At 39.4% G+C, this 23,628-nt stretch overlaps 1 protein-coding gene across 1 annotated transcript in view; it reads left to right on the plus strand.

Annotated features, from left to right (window-relative positions):
- P5CDh1 (delta-1-Pyrroline-5-carboxylate dehydrogenase 1) overlaps positions 1 to 23,628 on the plus strand; it is a 241,063-nt gene that overhangs the window by 93,730 nt on the left and 123,705 nt on the right. The window contains exon 6 of the mRNA XM_067141060.2: positions 12,530 to 12,701. Within this exon, the coding sequence (XP_066997161.1) occupies positions 12,530 to 12,701 (172 nt within the window). The remainder of the gene's footprint in view (positions 1 to 12,529; positions 12,702 to 23,628) is intronic.

Raw genomic sequence — 23,628 nt, forward strand, 5'->3', positions numbered from 1 at the left:
AGGTACAGCCCCAGCATTTGTCAACATCTTCAGTTGGCGGGAAGAGATGGAAGTGTTGTAAACGTTAACACCAAAAACAAAGAATAATCAGTTCAGTTTAGGAAACCTTAAAATACCAAATTACTTTACAATTTTAATAGTCAATTTTCATACCAGAGGGCATAACATAAGTTTATAGTAGAGACATCTGTAGGGAAATGTCCAAACTCGTTCCACTTCACAAAGAAGGTGACCGAACAGATGTGAACAATTACAGGGGAATTTCGCTGGTGCAAGTCGCATACAAAATAATCTCTGCAGCCCTCCTCCAAAGAACACAGGAACAACTAGAACCACTCATAGGTGAATACCAAGCGGGCTTCAGGCCCCACAGATCCTGTGCAGAACAGACACTCAATCTGAAAAACATCTAGAAATTACGACACACCAGAAAACAACTCACAATCTGAACCTTCGTGGACTTCCAGAAAGCATACGACTCCATCGAGCAGCAATCCCTTTTCCAAACACTGAGTGAATACAGACTGCACAACAAGACTCAAAAAATCATCAGACTAACTCTCACCAACACAACCTCCCAAGTAAAATTCATGGGAAATATATCTGAAAAATTTCAGATAACAACCAGTTTCTGACAAGGAGATGGACTTTCCCCACTACTCTTTAACATAACCCTGGAAAAAATCATGAGAGAATGGGAACGAGCTCTAAAAACTCAAGAAAATTGGCAACCATTAAGTATGACAAGAAAACATGTAGAAATATCCTGTCTCACTTTCACAGATGATATTGCGATCCTCGCAACGAACGAACAACAGGCAATCAGCCAAATCGAAACCCTCAAGAATAGCTCATAAAAATTCGGCCTACAAATCTCCTTCTCTAAAACCAAGGACATATGCAACCACTGCAGCCTTCAGAATTTGAATACAAAATTTGGCACAATCAAAAAAGTAACAGAGTTCCGATATCTCGGAGAAATTGTAGTACCAACAGGAAAAGAACTGAAGGCCCTCGAGGTCCGCATCCAGAAAATGAAGAGAGCCCTCGGCTGAATGCAAAACATTTACAACAAAATTTGCCTCTCAATCTTCACCAAAATTCAACATTACAACACTGTGATCAAACCTGAAATACTAAACGCGAGTCAAACACTGGATCTCCACAGAAAAACAGTACTTGAAAATATCCTGAAAGAGGAGCGTAAAATCATCAGAAAAATTCTCGGCCCAAAACTGACTGACGAAGGATACAGACTGTATTCTCGTACAAAAATGAGGAGCTCTCACACATTGTGGCCGACATCAGGAAAAGACGCCTGAAACTTTACGGACACATCAAATGCATTCCAGAAAACAGACTGACAAGAATCTTACTAGAGGCGACAGAAAACATCAAAACAAATAGGTGGACATCGGAAATCCGCCAAGACCTGGAATAATCAGGAATCGAAGTGGCCGACATCGCAGACCGAACCTGCTACAGAACGAAAATCAGCAAGTGGGAAGTAAAGTCTGAGAGAAACCACAAAAAGAAGACAGGAGCCAAGTGGACAAAAGAACGAAGAACCATTCATATCTCAAACCATTCATGCCGATGAAACATAAGCAGTGTTGCCAACTTACATTTTCAAGATCCGCTAAATAGTACTAAAAATCCGCTAAAATTCTGCCAAGAAATCCAATCTCAAAGAATGAGCAATGTAAATGTCTGCACTCACCTGATCTGTGAGTTTCACTTGGGATTAACCCCCTGCCTCGAAGCCAGCGAGGTAAAATTTGTAGGTGTTCTACTGCCGGGTGCAAACTAGGTGAATCCCCTACCTCAAGAGCCACACACAGGACAGACCAGTTCATTAAACAGTCTACCTTCATAGCATAAAATAAATGCTACTCTCTCACAGTTCCATTATCAGTCGTCATTCGTCAACTGAGTGATGAGTAACCTTTCCCCACGCATTACAAATTTATGGTACCATGATCTCATAACATCAGATCCAAATAACATGTTTTCCTAATGTGACTGCTAGCTCCTGACAAGAAATACAGAATCGTCGGAGACAGACTGGAGTACAAATTAAAAAGAACGTAAAATGGATAAAACACTAAATTCCGCTGTAATAAATGTAGAATTCAGCCAAAAAATCCGCTGTCCGCTAAATGATATATTTCTCCACCAACAGTGTTCTAATTCCGCCAAATTTAGCGGAAAATCCACTTAGTTGGCAACAGTGAACACAAGCGAGTCCTAGACTATTTGTGCTTAGCAAAGTGTCAAGATTTGCGTATAACTTGGAAATACATACGAGACAAGAAAATCGCGAAGCCTGTTGGCCAGATGGGGAACCAGATCTTGGGACAGGTGCTAATTTTGTTTGTGCTGAATTGTTCTGTGTAGTATTCACCTTAAGATTTACATTGACAGTTATTATACCACATTACTACTTTTGGTTTTTAGGAAAAACTGAGGTATTTTGTCTTGGAACAGTACGAAGGATCAGTGTACGTAAACTGATGTTGCAGAGTGAAAGTGATACGAAGAAAAATCCTAGAGGAACATTTGAAGACTGCGTTGCTAAAGTTGATTCTGTTGATGTGTCTGCAGTAGCATGGAAGGGCAACAAAGTTGTAAAACTGATGTCCACATTTGTAGGCTCAGAGCAAACTAAAAAAGTCAAAAGATTTTATAGGAAAGAAAAACTATTGAGGTAGGCTCTCCAATTGTCATTGTATAACAATCTACATATGGGAGGAGTCTGACCTATTGGACTCAATCATGGCACGTTATAGAATCATGATGAGAAATAAGAAATGGTACATCAAATTCTTCTACCATTTCTTAGATCTCACAATTGTGAATACCTGGATTTTGTATCGACGAGTTAGTGCCTAGCTGGGTATCCAAAATACCATGACATTGGTTATCATTCCGGGAAGATTTAGCACTTTCACTCCGTCAAGTGGGGTTGTCAGTCGCCTCAAAACGAGGACAGCCAGTTTTGAAGCTGAAGGAAAGCTCATAAAGAAGAGAAAGAAGGCCCCATGAACAGTTTGCCCACCATAGCCAGTCCATCAAGTTCGTTTGGAACACTGGCCAATTCAGACACTACAACGGTACAGATTTCTCTTGTGCAAGGGAATAACCCTGATGTTTTGTGAGAAGTGTGATGTAACATTGTGCATCACCAACAAAAAGAATTTTTTCAAGGACTTTCACCTCAAGTAAGCAAACTGTAAATGGGAATATAACCTTCAAATCAAATGTGTCTGTGCATGGTGGGACTAATTAGTTTTCATACTATAAATCTGCCAAAACCACTTTAACAATTTAACTACACTGCCTGACAAAAAAAAAATTGAAGTACTCAGAAGGGGAGGAGGAAACTAAATGAAACTTCACGTATTGAGAGGGTATGTGACGTTATTTCGGTAATTACAAAATAGTCAGATTTACAAAGAACTTGGCAGTACAAGCCCACTTACCAGTATGACATTACTCCCCCTTCGGTCTGGATGCATGCACTGATCCGGTTTGGAAGGGTGTCATACAGCCGTTGTATCCTCTCCTGAGGAAAGTTGGCCCACAACTGTTGTAACTGGTCCTTGATATCCTGGATACTGGCACTGGGGTGAGTTGGCATCCAAGGTGGTCCCATATGTTCCATCGGGGACAGATTTGGGGATCTTGCTGGCCACGGGAGTATCTCGATATCAGAGCTGAACACAATGCGACACCATTAAGCAGTTCCTGCTTCCCAGTTACGGAACCACCCCAAACGTAGCTGTTTGTGATGTGATGTTATGTTAATGGCAGCCTACGCATGGGACGGTAATTGCCTACTCCAGCTGCTGCTAGTCTCCTACCAATGGTGCAGAATGACACAGAATGTTACATGTTCTTGGATGCGAGGTGCAGATGTGAAGGGATTATGATGTTCTTGGTGTACAATACGGTTATCCTCCCTTGTGGTGATTAGACGTGGTCGGCGGGAACTGACGACGAGTATGCCTGCCCTCACATTCCCATGAAGTCCAACATCAGGCCACTGTCACATCCGAATTTCCTGCAAATCTGGATTGCACGATTAGACCAGGTGGTCAAATGGAGACCCACAATGAGGCCCCTTTCAAATTCCGTCAGGTGCTGATAAAGCTGTCTCGCACAAGTATGCAGCATCTCTGTGTCCTTCAGTGATCACTCAACATCTGATGCTGTTCACGCCCCTTATATACCCTACTAGGCCTGGTAACAACACTAAACACGAACAACACTAATGCACTCTAATGGCCTTTCTACCTGTCACAGAGAATTGAAACTCTAATCATTTACACACCCGCTGATGATGTGTTCGTGTATGAAGTTACATTGACATCCGACCATTTCTTCTATGTGCTTCACTTTTTTGTCAGGCAGTGTATTTTTCCCATTCTGTGATAAGATTATGCATGTCTAGAATTAACAGAAAGAGAAAATTAAAAAATCATGCAGTGTAGGATTAAAATATGTTCGTCAGCAGTTAAGAATCAAAACATTTAGAATTATGTTTTAGGTGTTTATCTTCATTTTAGTAACTATTAATTTAATTCTGATCAGGGAGTGCAAAGTGTTAAACTGAAATCAACTTCTTTTCTTCTCAGTAATAATAATAATAATAATAATAATATGGTGATGATGATGATGATGATGATGATGATTTATTGTCTTCTTACAGTCTTAAACACAGTCACGAAGCTTACTGGAGAATAAGATGCTTTGTTTTGAAGTATAGCATGACACTAGTGCTTGCAGTGACCAGCAATCGGAGGGGAGTACTCTGCTACAGTGCTTTGCAATTAATAGTTTTATTAAGTTATATGTATGTAGACATAATTTGGATCTAATGAGTCTTATTGAACTCTTTAAAGAAAATATTATATAATTATTCATATTATTGATTCATTTTAAGGGGACTTACATTTGAAATGAGGGCTTCATTGCAAATTTGTCCTTTTAATCTCATCATGTATTATTATTATTATTATTATTATTATTAATAATAATAATTTAAGCCCACTAAGGAGCGCTGATGACTAGTTCTTCCTCGATGCTCTTCTTTGTTCCCAGTATCTCTTGAGCCCTGCTGATAATTTCTCCTTTCTCTCCTGTGAAAGGGGCTTCCGACTTCTAGAAACTCTAGGTGGTGGGGTCCAAGACTGTACCATAGCACAAAATTTGGAACGATCTTCAATATCAATGTCTGAAATCCCAGCCGAATCCAAGTCCTTCTGTACTTCATTAAGCCACAAGCTTCCAGTCTTGTAGCTTTTAACCAAAGAGAAGATCTTCTTGGTAAGCCTGTTGCTGTCCATTCGTTGTAGGTGTCCGTAGAACTTAAGCCTCCTATGTCACATGCTGGTACTGGCTGATTCTGTCGATACAGCTGAGAGTTCGATTTAAGTCTGTAGGTTCCATCTGGGAGCAATCTCGGTCCATGAATTTCCCTGAGGATACGTCTTTTGGCTTTCTCTAGATCATCCATGGTGCCTTTTTAGTTCATCAGGAGGGTCTCTGAGGCGTACAAAAACTGTGGTCTGTCAACAGTTTTGTAATGACAGATCTTAGCATTTTTTGAAATGCACCTCTTATTATAATGGTTGTGGGATAGTTGGTACGCTGCATTGAGTTTGTTACACCTTTCTAGGATGGATGTACCGTCTCTACTATTGGGATGGACCCATTCACCAAGATAGCGGAAGCGACTGACTCTCCCAATCGTTCCATGTATGGTCGTCAAAGGGGGGTTTCCGGGATGCCGAGTCTCAAAGTACTTAGTTTTGTCGTACGATATGTGTAATCCTGCCTTCACCGCTATCTTGTGCAGGGCTTCGATAACGACAGCATCCTTAGAGTTGTTGGTTAGGATTGCAATGTCATCTGCACATGCTAGGAACCTGATCTCAATCTTTCGGGTCCCAGCTCCAATGGCAACTGGTTTGATTTCTAGATTCCTCAGTGTACATTCCCAGTTGTTGATGACTTTATCAAGCACTAGATTAAACAGAATGGGTGAGAGGCCATCACCCTGTCGTACTCCAGTTTCTATCTTGAAACTCCGAGATGGTTCTACCCTAAACTTCACCTTAGTGTTGTATCCGAAAGAGTCCGTTGGATGAGGGTGCGTATGTTGTAATCAACACCTCGTATAGAGTATCATAATTTCACAATGAAGGAGGAAAATTAACCTTGTAGTTTGTGACTCAGACAAATAACATTACAACATTCTTTAGCAATCTACTTTCCAGTGCAAATTAACCATTTCAGTTAACTTATATTTTAGCCTTTTCTTTAAACCAGGTACTTTTTATTGAAGCAATTAATTTTTCCTGTTGTCAGTACTTCAGCAGGTGATTTACTGAACTCTCCTAAGAGGATGTTTGAAATGCTATGCACATCAACATTCGCTCATGTTCATTCACTGCTTCTCGACTTTCTGCTCTTTGCTTCAGGGTGATCCATTCACCTTCACAGCACACGTGTTATAAAGATATCTGCTGAAATCTGTTTGGTATATCAAGTAAAGGTATGATTGATAGCATTTCATGTCAGTTTCTTCTTTTCTGCAGTCGTAAATTCACTAGCTTCAAAATTATTAAAAATTTTTTTTTTTTTGCTAGTAGTTTGTCGTATTGACGTAGATGCTAGGATGGAAAAGGTTTGGTACTAAGGTGGAAGTGGCTGTGGCCTTGATGAAGTTACAGTTCCTACATATGCCTGGGGTATAAATGAAAAAAACCATGGGAAACCATCTTAACTCACCACCAGTCAAATACAACCTCATAGCTGCACAGCCCGTACCGCACATAGCCATCTCGCTCAGTAATTACTTTATTGGATAAATATGCCAGCCCCGTTGTGTAGGGGTAGCATGCCTGCCTCTTACTTGCAGATTGCATGTTTAATTTTTTTTTTTTTTTTTTTTTTTTTTGCTAGGGGCTTTACGTCGCGCCGACACAGATAGGTCTTATGGCGACGATGGGATAGGAAAGGCCTAGGAGTTGGAAGGAAGCGGCCGTGGCCTTAATTAAGGTACAGCCCCAGCATTTGCCTGGTGTGAAAATGGGAAACCACGGAAAACCATTTTCAAGGCTGCCGATAGTGGGATTCGAACCTACTATCTCCTGGATGCAAGCTCACAGCCGCGCGCCTCTACGCGCACGGCCAACTCGCCCGGTGCATGTTTGATTTCTGGTCGAGTTAGCGGTTTTTACTTTAATCCGAGGGCTGGTTCAAGGTCAACTCAGCTTATGGGATTACAATTGAGGAACTGACAGTGAGATGGCGTCCCTGGTTTAGAAAGCCAAGAATAACTGCCAGAAAGATTGGTCGTGCTGACCATGCCTCACCTTGTAATCTGCACGCCTTCAGGCTAAGCAGTCATCGCTTGGTAGGTTATGGTCCATCAGGGCTATTGTGCTATGCAGTTATTGTATAAATAGTTTACATTAGTCATTAGATCAGCCCTTGTACCTTTACAAGCCACTTTTTCTCCTGAAAATTAAAACACATATTAGAGGTCAGTGCTGTGTTGAATAAGCATCTTTATGCAAATGTACTTACATTTTAGTTTCACTTCAACAACATTGAAGGAACACCTTAATTATGCATTCATTTATTTTTCATTTATCCATAAGCATAACTCTAGTGTTTATTTGAAAACTTTCCTAAGAGCCTGTTAGGGTGTTGGCTGAATATGCCCTGCTCAAACCTTACATTTCAGGATCTTTCAGAGACTTAAAGAATTATGTCTTTTACAAGAATATGTTAATGTGCTGCACACATCTCGATTTGTGAACTTCGTGTTAAAACTATATAAAGTATATCTCCACAGTAATGAATAGTATTAGTTTGCTGGCCTTGCAGGTGTACTACAGTCAGGTGGATGAAGAAAATGAATCAGGCTTCACGACTAAGTACATTAGACTATTTACCATCAATCAGAAGAGATGACATTGTTTCCCCCACGAACCTACTATGCTGGCGTAGCAGGGGGAGAGGTGATACTCCCACGTGGCGCGTCCCAGGTGGCGGATAGGAGGGTCCTAACCGGCTTGCTGGTGGACTTGAGGGAAATAAAATACCTGTCGCGCACCAAACACACAACCCCCTGTGGGTGGGGGACGCGGATGAAAAATACACCCATGGTATCCCCTGTCTGTCGTAAGAGGAGACTAAAAGGGGCAACCAAGGGATGATTATATTCGAACCATGAAACTCCTTGTGATGAGTACCACCACACGGGGAACACCATGGGTCGCTTTTCCTTGGGCGTAGTACCACTATGTTAGGTACCCAATAGGTTTGTGATTAGTAGCAAACGAGAGCGCGATGGCTTTTACAGTACCTGTGATTAGTAACACTATATGAGCGACACCATGGGATGACGGAACCCATGGTCCTGGCTTGCCTATGATTAGTACCCAATATATGAGGAACACCACGGTATAATAAGAGTCCCTGTGGTTAGTACACTTAGGTGATGAACACCATAGGTTTGTGTTGCCTGTCAATGGCGCCGCAATGTGCGAAAGACATTAGATTTGTAATACATGTGTGCATTTCATTACGTGCAAGTAGTACCATAATGTATGGAATACCGCGAGTCTACGCTACATGACAACTACCATGGTTCTAATTTTCTAGCAATAAGTACCCTTATGAGAGGCTGATGATTTGGATTTTGGATTCCTTTAGACTACAAGCATCACTCGATCATCGTGCTATAGAAGCAGTCCCTTGGTCAGTAATACTAAATTTTTATGCCAGCTTCTGTGCATGTGAGGCACTGTGGGTCGGTTCCACTGATCATTTTAAGTTCATATCCATCCATTTATTTTTCATCCTCATGTTTTGAAATGTGATCAGTGGGGGATTTTGGGTATTTATTTTGTCATTTCATTTCGTTTCATTTCGTACCATTAGGGGCCGATGACCTAGATGTTAGGCCCCTTAAAACAACAAGCATCAGCATTGTGTCCCAAGTTTTGTTCTGAATGGACGTTCTCTAATCTTGCCAGTAAATCTGCTGATGCGAGTGTCTTGAATGTATTCTTCCATGCTAATGGACTGCACAAAAGTTCAGTACCGTAAACTCTCACTATTTCATACTTCAGTAATTCGGAATTTGTGGTAATTTGGACCTCTTTTCATAGGGTAGTAAAACACTGGCATACTGTACTGGACTTCATGTATACGCCATAGTGGAAGGAGGAAACTGATTATAACGGTGAAAGTAATTGAACGAAGTTTAAACTGTCAGACATGCAGGAAAATTTTGACACACTTTTTAATTTTATTTACATTAATTCAGATCACCAAACAAATTAATCTGTACTGAAGGAGATGTGACAACAAGTGATGAAACAACAGTGCAGAAAAGAGACTCAACCAAATACAAGTTTTTTCTTTTAGCCATTATCAGTAGATGTTGGGGATAACAACACTGCCATGGCTTCATCGTTAAGCAGTCCGACTCGTTGGCTGAATGGTCAGCATACTGGCCTTCGATTCAGAGGGTCCCAGGTTCGATTCCCGGCTGGGTCGGGGATTTTAACCTTAATTGGTTAATTCCAGTGGCTCGGGGGCTGGGTGTGTGTGTGGCGTATTCAACATTAGAAATCATCCTACGTAGGGCCCTCGTCTTCACAGATATGCAGGTCGCCTAATAGGCCGTGTACTAGGAAAAGACCTGCACCAGGCCTCTCCGGAGACCATCCGCCGTTATCATCAAGCTGGGACACCCTTTTGGCCGCTGTGGACCATAGCAGTGTAGGTAGATTCAGATGATGGTTTCAGATGACTGGTCAAATATTTTCAAAATGTAGCCCATGAAGTTTCAATACAGACTTTTCATTTTTATAACATATTTGTACAGTAGTATATTATAAAGCCTATTTAATATACCTTTGAATATTGTAACTTTAATGTGTTTCTGCTGCACTGTGAAAACATGAGTTACTTTTATATTAAATACACTGCATTATGTTGTACAGTACAATATTTCAGATAATATTATGTAGTTTTTATTTAACTACTAGCCATTGTAACCATGCTTCACTGCGGAATTCTACGTTGTATATGGAATTATAGGTAAAATGCTGTACAAGTTGTGAGTGAGATTTTATTAGATTGCATTGCTCTTGGCGTTAATCTGAGAAACACAAAGGGAAGGCTGCCATACATTATTTCTCGTGTAAAGTCTAGGTTGTGGAGTTTTCATTATAAAAGTAGGCCCAATTTTCTACTGCTATTCACAGTTGCGTTGGGCAGTTTAGATTATAATGGCCTACTGCCATTCACATTCGAGTTGGTGCATTTTCATTATAATGACAGGCCCCTGTTTCCTACTGCTAGTCACCATAGTGTTGGGGAATTTTCATTATAATGGCAGGCACCCTTGCTTACTGCCAGTCACACACTACTTGGATTTCTCATTATGATGGCGGTCACCCTTGCCTACAGCTTGTCACAATTGAATTGTATTGTAGCTCAAATTGTTGTCCAAGGTTGTTGAAGTCAGGTGTTTTATAAAATTTCCTTGTAAGCAAAATTTTCCTTTCGCTTCTGTGGCTGCAGTATCACAAGGCTGTCAGGAGAGCTTGCATCTGAACAGGCTATATATAACTGGTCATGGGAAAAAACAATCATTCCTGAAATCCACATCAGCAACAGTTAAGACTACCCCTGATTTTTTAATTTTCATTGCGAAGCATAGTTCTTATGGGTAATTGCAGTCGTTTGAGTAGGGAATGGTAGTCAGAGGGAATGAAAGGAATGCGGGGTTTGAAAACTGCTTCTCCCACACCACATCCCATGAGGATGGTTGCTTGATAATGTTACTGTGTAGAGAGTTTACTTACAGCCTGGTGCCATTACAAAGTTTAGGAGGTACTAGATTCTGTAGCAGCATTATAGGTGCTCCAACTTTCAGGCTGAGATTGTGAGGGGGGAATACTGGTATTTTTAAAGTGTGGAGGAAACTCGCAGGGTAGCAGACCACGTCCTCTATCTGCAGCGTGGAGCAGACATATATCCCACCATCTTAGTAGCAAGTTTGTTCAATATGATGCATCTCCCTTTGTGGGTACAACATGGTGAGGTACCATTACGTTGCCAGTAGTAATAAGCACATGTCTAACTAATTGTTATGGAAAATGAAAGAAATCTAGTTGGCTATGAGAAACAGGAACTACAATATACAGGAGCTGTAGGTAAACAAAAAGGAAAACCTAGAACAACTATAGCGTTGTGACCAAAATGAGTGTGAAAAGGTGGGAAGTTTTAAGAATAAAGAAGAGATGTCTTTGACAAATAAGTTACTTCAATTAGCTGTATGAAGCTGTATGATAGAACGCAGAAGCATGTCTGATCATTGCGCAGTGATTAAGACTTGTCTGTGCTTTTCTAGGTATGGAAGACAGATATTGGAAAAAATTAAAAAAAGGAAAATTGTCAGATGTAAGTAAGAGGAGCTTTAGGAGAACCTGGTAGAGCAACCATAGCGTTGTGACAAAGCAAGTGCTTGCGCAGTTTGGGCCACATAGCTATCAGGTTGCATTTGGGACTGGGTTTGAACCCATTTTGACAACAGTCAAATGCTGGGGCTGTACCTTTATCAAGGCAACAGTCACTTCTTTCCCACCCCTAGCTCTTTCCTATCTCTTCGTCGCTATAACACCTACCGTATATGTCAGTGCAATGGAAAGCAAGTTGTGTATTTAAAAAAAAAAAAGCATGACCAAAATGAGTCTGGAAAGGTGGAAAGTATTAAGAATACATGATAGAAGATATAAAAGACAAGACTATGCGCATGACGAACAAGTTAGTTCAATGAACAGTATGAAGCTGTCTGATAGAATACAGAAGCACGTCTAATCGTATAGTTGTATAAGGGACAACTGACAGTGATCACTGTAAAATTCTTTCACAGAATAATATAATCTTCCTGCTATCTTTTTGCATGTCTTATGCAGTCTGTTCAAGCGGAAGTTGTGGGGCTTCTGATTGTCGCATTCATGAGTCCAAAAACATCTGCTCTCCAGTGCTTTGATCTGGAGCGGTGGTAGTGTTGTACCAATATCTGAGGAACCGTTGGTTTTAGGGCCTTAAAACATGTTTTTATCCGTGTCTCAAAGGGACTCTCCGAGATTAATTTCTCGCATTGTTAGACTTAAAATGAGCTGTATTTAGTCTTTGTACAACAAATTCAATTTGCATTCATATCAGCCTATGCTATTATAGCGAAGGGCCTTAATATAGGGCAAAAGCTGAATTCTGAAAAAATCCTGCACCTATGTTCCTAATTTCAGCTTTCTAGGTCCTCGGATCTGGAGATTTTGTGATCAGTGAGTGGTATTTGGCTTTTATAGACATAGATTTCATTCATTGTATGCAAGCTCAGATAACTACCATATGATTGAGAAATTGGTGATTAGTATTATTAGATTAATGATAAATTTATTTTATTACCAACATGTTCATATAATTTTTTCAGATTCAATGCCTTTCAAGCAAAAGAGCTCCTGAAGTACAAACCAATCAGTGAGGACCCTAAAGTCACTTTGAATTCAATGAGATATCGAGGAATGGAAGGATTTGTAGCTGCTATCTCACCATTTAATTTTACAGCCATTGGTGGAAACCTGGCCTACACTCCAGCATTGATGGTTAGTTTGTTATTTTACTGGTAATAATTTCATTATTGAAATGCTGTGGTCAGAGTCATGGTACCGTAGCACTGACTTCTGATATAGGGAAAATTATGTTTAATCCTGTGGAGAGTACCAACTGTTTCTCATCTAACCTGTTTCAAATATTACAGAGATCAGTGCTGCATTCACCACATTGTTACGTGTTTGTCCTGTCTTGATTGTTTGTTTTGCAGGGATAGTGTATGGTGGCTTGTGCTACTCAGTATTCTGGTTGGAAAAGTCAGAATTCTGTTTATTATTGTAATTTTGTCCTGTGGCCTTGATAGTAGAACCAAAGCAGATATGTTGCAGATGGAAGCTGTGTAGTGCAGTTTATGATTTGCTATGAATTACCAGAGTAAGGTGAACTTTACAAATCTTGTATAAACTGTTTGCAAGTTAAAATTGGGGGGGGATCAAAATCATAATAAATTAACACCATTTTCTTAACTGTGCTGATGGCTGATACATTTTATTGAATTAAAATTCAGTCTGTATCAGCATAATGCATACCTGCCAACTTTCCCGATTTTTGACAGTTCCCCCCTCCCGTTTATTCTATTTCTCCCAACTTTAGCTTATTTTTTGGTGAACTTCAAACATTTGTTTTGAAATCCCGCCATGTCAGCTTTGTACGCCAGTGGCCGGAAGTCCTTCGCTCATTGGCCCCTTTCAAATGAAATATCAACGTTTATTAATACGAGAAATGCACACGAATGTGCAGTGTTTATTGAAACCTGTATATCGCGACACGTGTGTCAATTCCCAATCTCTCGTTCTCGTGTGCTACATGTGTGTTCGTTCTCATCCGCCTAATAAGAAAGTTACATTAATAATATAATAACCTTCAATTTTGAAGTCCAATACGGTTTTTATAATAAGATTCATAACTCATCCGTCTAGTAAATTCTAGAGATTAGTCGCTAGATTTGGAGTCTTTTTAGTAATTTAGTGACAGAATTTCAAAGATAGTGATTAGTGAATTTTCTAGAGGTTTTAGCAGCTATTTGGAGACAATTTTGGCAAATTTTATTTATTACTTAGCATTGCGCTTCGCACAATCACGCGGGCGCGTGATGTGCAATATACTAATCTATGCATCGGCTAAGTAATGGTATCCAAGTGCATGACTGTTTCACACGTGTGGAACAAAGTTCATACTATTTTCGGAAGGCTTATCAGAGACCGATCATCTCACTCACATACTTCCTGTGAGGGAATATAGATATGTAATTTTTGGCCTTATAGCCTTGTATAGCAACAGTCGGTTTTTGAGACAATAAGTGTTTCTATATATACCTTAGTACTCCTATATTGTGCAACATATATAGAATAAGCAGTTTTGACCAATTGTATCCTGATTTTTCCTGATTTTCATATCAAAATCTACTGATTTTTGGTTTTGTAAAGTTGGCAGGTAAGATAGTGTGTCCAGCTCATTTAGTCCATAACCGGCATTCTGAACTTTTATTCCATCTTCAGTTGATCTCATTCAGAATTTATAATGTTTAGAAAATACTAAGATCCACATTGTTGTATTGTCAAGATTTTAAAATGTTGCCGAGGACATTTACTCTGCAAAACAAAACATTGATACGAGTGAAGGAAGTTACTTTATAAGTGTCAATATCAGCAGATATTGCTACCATTACAACATACCTTGACCAGAAATATGGGTTTCAATTGAGGTAACTAAATTAAATTCAGGAAATTTGATTGTAAGGTTACCAGTGTTTTGTCCCCGTGTTGCATGGGCTAAACCAGCTAAAGAAAACCACAACTAAATTCAATAGCTAAATTAAAATCTAAAATAAAATGTAATTTAATTGTAACTAAAGCTGACAAGGTTGACACTATAGTTATATTGAAAAACAGAATACTCATCATCATCATCCTCATTTCCCTTTATCCAGCTGTAGCCGGGTAGGGGCAAATATGGTTCCTCTCCACTTTCTTCGGTCTTTCCACCACTCCTCCTCCAACACTGTGTCCCAGTCCAGGTTTCTTTCTATAATGCTGCATTGGATGGTATCCTTCCATCTCAATCGTGGTCGTCCACGGCCTCTCCTTCCTTGGATTTGCATTTCCATCACCTTTTTTGGCATTCTTTCGTCGCTCATTCGCTTTATGTGCCCAAACCATCTTAGTTGGCTCTTCTCTATTCTATCATTCATTTTTTCCACTCCAATTTCTTCCCGGATTTTCTCATTCCTTATTTTGTCTCTTCTATTCTTCTGTATCATACTCCTCAAGAATTTCATTTCGGCTGCCTGTATTCGACTCTCATCCTTCTTTGTCACTATCCAAGTTTTTGCTCCGTAAGTTGTTATGGGTACGTAATACATCTTGTACATAGTATCCTTTGCTTCCATTGGCACATCTTTGTCCCATAACATATTTCTTACACTATGATAGAAACAACTTCCAGCTTGAATCCTTTTACTAATCTCAGCATCCAGTCGAGCATTCTCCATTAATTCACTCCCCAGGTATTTAAACGTTTCCACTACTTCCAGGGAACAGAATACTATATCCATGGAAATATGTGTGTTCATGGAAACAAATAATATAAATGAGATAAAAATGGATCCAAGTAATAACCTGAGTACAGAAATAAAAAATAATCCTAAAAAACACAATTGATCATTAAAAAACTAGTTCCAATGAATCAATGATACCATACATTACACAGACGTGCCAAGTCTCCTGATTTAAGTGGGAGACTCCCGATTTTTAATTTTTCCTCCCGATCTCTCTATCGCCGGGACCAGTCTCCCGGTTTTCAGAGCAGTATCAGTAATTTTCATATTAATTTAAACTCCTGCACATTTCTTCGTTCTATCGATATATGGCTGAGTATGGCTGGTCGATAGTAGTTCTAATAATGAAACCAGATGGCAGTACGGGGCATGGTGGCCAGTCATGTGCTCCTCTTTGGTCTATAATACAGTCGAATACTCATTCTCATTCTCTTTGGTCAAATACTCAAATAGCTTAATAGGAAGTGGAAGTCGCAAGCGAGTAACCTAAGCTCAGAAGTAGTACGCTATAGACGTCTACCCGGGCCAGGACCTACATAAGTGCTCGTGTTGTGTGTCTTAATATTTGGTTTGGCCAAAATGTCGAAAAATAAATATGATGCAGTGTTTAAAAGTGCTTATGGGGAAGTGTTTCATTGAATCCAGGAAAAGACCAACGTTCACATTCTGTACTATATGTAGGTGTGACTTTTCAGTTGTGCATGGCGGGAAGTGCGATATACTCAAACGTGTGCAAACGAAAAAACATCAGGAGAGTGTCCAGTATGTAGAAAGAAACCAGAACCTGTAAATAATGCCGACCATGCAGGACCTTCGTTTCGCAAAATGTTTCCTGATTCGGAAATCGCTAAACGATATGGGTGTGCTAGAATGAAAACAGTGGCTATCATTACAGAAATGTGCATGGAAGAAAGGGCGAAAATTGTATCAAATTTGCAAGTGAATGCATTTTCTGTTGCTACTGATGGTAGCAATAAAAGCGACTTGAAAATATATCCTATTGTTGTAATATTTTTCAGGCCTGAACTCAATGAAATTCAGAGTTGTCTACTCTCTGTGCCTAATTTAGAACGGAATGCTACTGGAGCTAACATTGCCAATCTTTTGCATCAACTTTTCAGGAATTCCTCATTTCATTAAAAAACTGCCTAGCTCTTGGTGCTGATAATGCTCCAATAATGGTAGGATTAAAGAATGGTGTGGCAGGATGTTTGAAGTGGGAAAATAGTAACATAATCATCGTAGGCTGCTCTTGTCACCTAATTATTCTTGCTGCAGGAAGGGTGCAGCGTGCTTGCCCGTAAGTGTAGATGAAAGTATAATTGATATATTTTATTATCTGGAAAGGAGTGCAAAGAGGAAAGAAAAGTTCAGAGAATTTCAGACTTTACACAACACAGAGATCAGGAAAATTCTGAAACATGTGCCTACTCAACGGTTATCACTAAGAAGGTGTTAAAGAGGATTTTGCTGCAGTGGGAGTCCTTGGTTACTTTATTCAGGATTGAAATTGTGAGTAAGGATTCTCAGAATGGAACTTTGAAGACTTACAATATTCCTAAGCACACTCTTAAGTGCAGATGTGTCTTGTTTGTCTGAAAAGGTGAAGCATTGTCATGACTTTTCACCACACTCCTCAGTTAAAAGGAAAACCCAGTCATCAGTTTCACTAAAAAAATGAAACTACTGATGACACTAAGAGCCATGCTTTGTCACGTGAAGAATGACCGTTCATGTTCCTTTCATCAAATTTATGTAAATCTTTGTCTTTTTCTCTCAAGTTTTGTAGATATCTTTGAGAATCCAAACGTGGCTCTTCAGTCAAGTACACCGGACATCCATGTATTGAGGTCAGCTTTGGAGGAACTATTGAAGAATGTGATGGCAAGGTTTGTGAAACAACACGTTATTAAAAGCTCCTCCTCTCTCCTTGATGTAGATTGTCATACTCCAGCAAATCAAAAGGATTGATTGCGATTGATGATAGGGAACTCGGCATTTGTTTTAGTGAACACTTTCAAGTCTGAGGAAAAGTGCATAATTTTTAAGTTTGTTAGAAGGTGTTTCTCTTCGTCGTGTGACTACATGGCACACAAATTTCCATTCCAAGATGAAGTTTTAATTAATGCAGAAGTTGCAAATATTTCTGCTATAAGTACCATCATTTTCTAGCCTTAGATTTTTCATTAACAACTTTCCAAACATTCTGAGTCATGCAACGGAACATTTGGATAAAGAAACTGATGTTCTGCACTCCCAGTTCTGTAATTTTCAGCTCGAAGAAACAGACCTGGCAAAAGGAAGAATTGCTGTTCAGTCAGCATTGATAGGTCAGATGGAATCAGCTGATTGTGTACTTAAATATGGCAGACTCTCTAAGGCAATGCTTGCTGTTTTATCAATTCCACATAGCAATGAAGAATGTGAAAGGATTTTTAGCAGTCACAAAGACAAAAACACAGTTCAGATCCTTGCTGTCTGAACAAACTTTGGAGAAACTTTTAACCTTAAAATCAGTTCAGCAAGGCAAGTGCTTTGAGCAAAAATTTAGTTCCGAGTTTCTGAAGAGGGCTAAGTCATCTACTGGTGTGTTGAACAACAATTAGTCGTAATGTGTTCAGCATGTTGAAGGGTGAGAAGTCACATGTTCCTACAGTTCAGGTATGTCCATTATTTAGTATTCACATATAAATAATGAAAAAATATATCATGTTCTGCCATCGGTGATGTGTCGTAATAAGTCGCGATTCACTGCCAAATTTCTCCTGATTTTTTACTTTTAGAAGTTGGCATGTCCAATTACAGGATCAACAGTAAACAGTGTGAACAGCCCCACATTTGAATATTTCTTTACTTAAAAATTGACAAAAGCATATTAAAATAAAGAATTAGAGCTCAATATTAAACTCAACAGAAGCAACTGATAAGATACTGTCGATGAAAATCAATGAAACTATTTTAGTTTCTTATGATGTCATCGTCGGTTTTAATCGTCTTTGAGTAATTAACTTCTTCCAATAAATTCACTTCTATCTGTGGTTGTACTTTCGATGGTGAAGAGGCTAATTCTAGCATGGCATAAGCGTCTACACACATTGCACACAATTGTTCATGAAGCAATATGTATACTTACACGGTATTGTACCCTAACTGGGCTTGAACAGGAGACCCAAATAAAAATAGTGTGCACGATTAACCTGATCATCAATCACGGATGAGACTATATCGATGAGGGACCTGAGCCACCAACACAGGCTTCGAATCACCACTTCCTCCTTTGTAAGTTAGCTCCAGCATGGCTCGAGGAAAAATGGGGATTATGTTCGGCAACAGGCCAACATAAGAAATATTTAAAACTGAGTCTTATCTAATGTGAAAGTAGGATTTTTGGTTCAACTATTTACTGGATTCTGCTTAGCACTACTAGAAATGACGAGAATCGTCTAATGGGGTCACGAATATAAATTTATTGCCTCAATTGTGGCATAATGAAACTCTATAACAATAGAAATCTACACAAGGAAAAGAAAAATGTATGCTCAGATTGAGGTGCGTAAAGGGCATTTATCGATCAATTTACCATAAGCTTCATCTGGCAATTAAATCTAATGAAGTCTGGCCATTAAATATAATCTTGCTGTAAGAATTGTATGTCGGTTGATCATCTTAGAGTAAATGTCCCATGCATAATACACTCTATTCATAGAATGTAAAACCGGGCCCCTATATTACATAATTATCACATGAGGAATATATTTACATAAACACACACTATTTGAGCAAAAATCTCTAGACTTGCCATTCCCCGGCACTAAAACAAGCAAGTTCAGCTCTATTGAGCTCACAGAAATACATACAACAGAAATTCAACCTTAAACAAATCGTATGCACACTTTATATACAAATGGACCATTCCTGCAAGCGAAACATGGACGTAACCACCTCCTGCCTCAGCGAAAAATCAAAACAAGCTGAACATAAGCTTGCACAAGTCAGCTCCCCTGGGTTCAAACTGGGCCCCTTTTGATTGAGACACACACCTGGAAATCCCTATCTACCTATTTCCTGGTTCTACTACATATAGTGGGGGAACATTTCTTAATTACCATTCATTATTATTATTATTATTATTATTATTATTATTATTATTATTATTATTATTATTATTATTATTATTACTGTCATCAGTTACGGCTAACATATTACCATTTGACACACACGTTAACACAACTCTAGAAAGAAAGCACGGTGTGAAATTGCAAGGGTCCCATGGCTTGACTACAAAACTCGGCCAATCTTCCTGTCCGAAGCGACGGAACAACAAAAGTTCCTTCTTTGTTGAGACATTCGGACATCTGGTCAACCCTTCTCCATTCATCAACAGGACTGGGTCAAGCCTGTCCTCATTATCGCTGCTAATTGTCTCCTTAAGAGACACTGACGGGCCGTAACTTACACCAGCATTGTCCTAGCCAACTCCTGCTACTTGTTTATTAAAATTTTTCTGGTAGCCTACTTAATTATGCCCAGAATCTGAGAGTTTCACCAAGGCTCATTTGGCTACTGTTTTGTGACTCCTAATTCGCAGGTCACAAATGCACTCCTGTATTAAAACACTCACGGTCGTGACGGACGTAACTTCCTCCCCTGGTAGTGAGCATGAGACTGTCCACTGGCATAAATTCTTTCACTGGTAATTCTCACAAGACTGCGCACGTGCATAACTTCGTCTTCCAGTAGCTATCATGAGACTGTCCTCGACCGGCAAACAGCTTTTCTTTTATTGACAACTACCAGGCGAGTTGGCCATGCGGTTAGGGGCGGGCAGCTGTGAGCTTGCATGCGGGAGATAGTAAGTTAGAACCCCACTGTCGGCAGCCCTGAAGATGGTTTTCCTTGGTACCCCATTTTCACACCAAGCAAATGCGGGGGCTGTACCTTAACGCCACGGCCGCTTCCTTCCCATTCGTAGGCCTTTCCTATCCCATTGTCGCCATAAGACATATCTAGGTCGGTGCGACATAAAGCAAATAGGAAAAAAAGAATTCACAACTGACCTGCACTTGGGGTTAGAGACTTATTCACAATTCATTAAGACAATCCGCTCTGTTCATATCTGGAATTCAAAACATTTAAAATGTGCATTATTGTGTTGTCAAGATTTTAAAATGTTGCTGAGGACAATTACACTGCAAAATGAAAGGAGATATGAGTAAAGGAAGTTAAAAGTAAACGACTACACCAGAAGACACCGTTACACAGTTTCATCTTGACCACCTCTCATTTGTGCTAATCATGATCGCAGATTGATTGGCAGCGTTTATGTAATCACGCTCCCGCCATTAATTAGAGCACGTTCTTCCCTTAGTGGATGGAGGTAAAATCTGGTGCACTTCTCAGCTTCAGGACGCTTCCACAAAACACACCTGTTTCCCATCCATCTTGATGGACACTTCTTGGCCTCAATTCGCCTCGTGAATAAGGTATTTCATATTTTAAGTCTGGAATACAAAGACAATTTTGCTTTATTCAATGATGTGTTTTGCATAATTTTCCAATGTCTGGATCAAAATATCATACAATTTTGCAGGACAAAATTCATCGTTGGCACCCGTGAAACATGAGAGAAAAACAGGGAGTTGCGTCTGTCAGCTTGGAACACTGTAAATAAGCTCCGCCTCTGGGCGTATTAGACTGTTCATAGTGTCACTTCTTATTCCTTGCTCTATCTTGTGAGAGAGTGAGAGAGCGATTTTCTCGCGGGGCTGGTTTAAATTTCTCCTTTCTTTTGTTTGCTGAGTTCTTTTTCTCTGGTCTGCTTCTGGCAATGATAGACTCCCTGAACATTCCTTTCACCCGAACGTGCTATAAATAAAGAGACTTCTGGCCTAATTTTCACAAGATGGAAAACTGCATATAATGCCAATGAGCTGTACAGAACATTGTACAGTTTCACTATCTTGTAATAATTGTAACGCTGCCTTCTGATGTAGTCGTTTATTTTTATCTTCCTTCACTCATATCTCTTTCATTTTGTAGTGTAATTGTCTTCAGCAACAATGTGGATTTTTGCATATCCTAAATATCTTCAGTTTTTAATTAGATCCACTGAAGATGGAATATAAGTTACACAACCCAGCTGTAGATTGTTTGACATATTATACTGATGTATGTTGTATGTATAGTAATCGCCGCATAAGGAAATACCCCAGAAAGTAAATATCGCCGCCCGATGCTCTTCTTTTTTTTGTAATGGCTGATCACTGCTGCCAACCTGCCTGGTTACATATTAAAATAACCAGACATAACCATAACAAACTAACCTCAATGTAAACACCGATAATGAATGTTTCCCTACCCTAGTAAATGCTAAAAGTTAAGGTAAAATAAATCAAGAAATTCATAATTAAGTCGGTTTCCACGCTCAATGAGGAATTTAGGAAATAAACACACTTTCTCACTCAAATTAATGTTACATATATCTGTCTTTATTTTGATATACAGTAGGCGTACTATAACCATATTCTTGAAGAGAGGGGCGTGTTAAACGATGCAATTTATTTAATAAGTCTTTGCAGTGTGATTTTCGAAAGTTCCAGACATCCAATGACTTCCCTTTCTTTCGCGCGAACATTTTCTTCTCTCTTCAATACCGGTAACCAGTAGGGAGAGAGATTACTGGGCATATTTTCAGCCTGCAGGCTGGTTATATCTTCAAGCTTATCAGGAAACATATAGGAATACTAATGTGCCAAGCTCCGTGAACGGAAATTAGGTCAGCTTTCAAGTTCACTTCGGATTTGAAAATAATAACGTAATAAGTTCTACTGCCAAAATTTCGTCCCACAAGAGTTATTTCATGTACCGGTAGATCTAGGCATGACACTGGCGTATTTGAGCACTTTCAAATACCGCCGGACTCGAACCCACCATATAAGAACACTAATGTGCCAAGCTACGTTAACGGAAATTAGGTCAGCTTTCAAGCTCACTGCATAATTGAATATTACTTCTATCTATTTGTATCGTTTTCATATACGCCGTGGTGCCAGTATTTTGTCCCACAAGAGTTCTTTATGTACCGGTAGATCTAGACATGAGGCTGGCGTATTGGAGCACTTTCAAATACCTCCTAACTCGAATCCGCCAACCTGAGCTAGTCATACATTCTCTCCTTCACTTGCTTAAATTAATTTTAAACATTTCCTGCCTTTATTCTGATGTACGCATTACTATAACTGCATTCTTAAAGGAAGGGGGGAGGGAATATAGATTGCATAATTCATTGCGATTTCTGCAAGTTCAAGGACTTACCACATAAGACATATCTGTCCTTCCTTTTAATAATAATGCTAACAGCTTTACATCCCACTAAGTACTGTTACGGTTTTCGGCATTTGGCATTTGAAACATATTTTCAGCTTACAAGTTGGTGTATCTCAAGCTTACAACATTACTGAAACCAATGTACAGGAGCACTATGAGTCAAACAACATTACCAGATTTTTACATATAAATTGGCTTAAATCACATGAAGACAGGTTGTGAGGCAAGAATGGGATAGGAAAGAGGGCTAAGATTTAAAACGTTTAAAATGTACATAAGCGTACAGACACAGCAATAGCCTGAAATGAAAATGACGGGCGAAAAAAAACTTCAGACCTGCCGAGTGTGGGGTTCAAATCCATCACCATCTCCTGAAACCAAGCTCACAGCAACGTGATCAAACTGCACAGCCAGTTCACTCAGTTTCCTATGACGCGTAATAGGCCTACCACATGGGCGACCCACTTACCTGTATATGGATCTTCAGTTCTTCAATTATACATGTATGCAAAAACATTATGCACCTTAGTAAAAGGTACTTCCCTAGTTGGTTCTCTGATTGGTGCACGTATAACAAATATGTTTGGGAAGAAATACTTTTATTTTATATTTATTTATATAATAAAGAAGTCATGTTGTCATAGCAAAAAGAATATGCAAAACAAAAATATGAATCCAAAGAGATAAACATTATTTACTGTATTAAATATTGGTTTATTTACATGTTCAGCGATATGTAGTAGTAATAATAACAAACATGTGCAATATGGAAAAAGGAAGTAAATACAAGTAAACATAAATATAATTTACAACATTTAGAGCCATTCTATGGTCACTGAATTACAAAGCAGGGGTATGAATAAACAAACATAATAAACATGAATACACTACCTCACTCCTCATTTCCCTAGTACGCCTCTTCAGTGATGCCTAGGCCATCTATGACAGCTGATGGCAGAGCTGTTGGGGATCCCACCAGCACAATCGCTGACGGACTGAACATACATACATACATACATACATACATACATACATAC

This window comes from Anabrus simplex, chromosome 2 (genome assembly GCF_040414725.1).
Source record: "Anabrus simplex isolate iqAnaSimp1 chromosome 2, ASM4041472v1, whole genome shotgun sequence".
Lineage (NCBI taxonomy): Eukaryota > Metazoa > Arthropoda > Insecta > Orthoptera > Tettigoniidae > Anabrus > Anabrus simplex.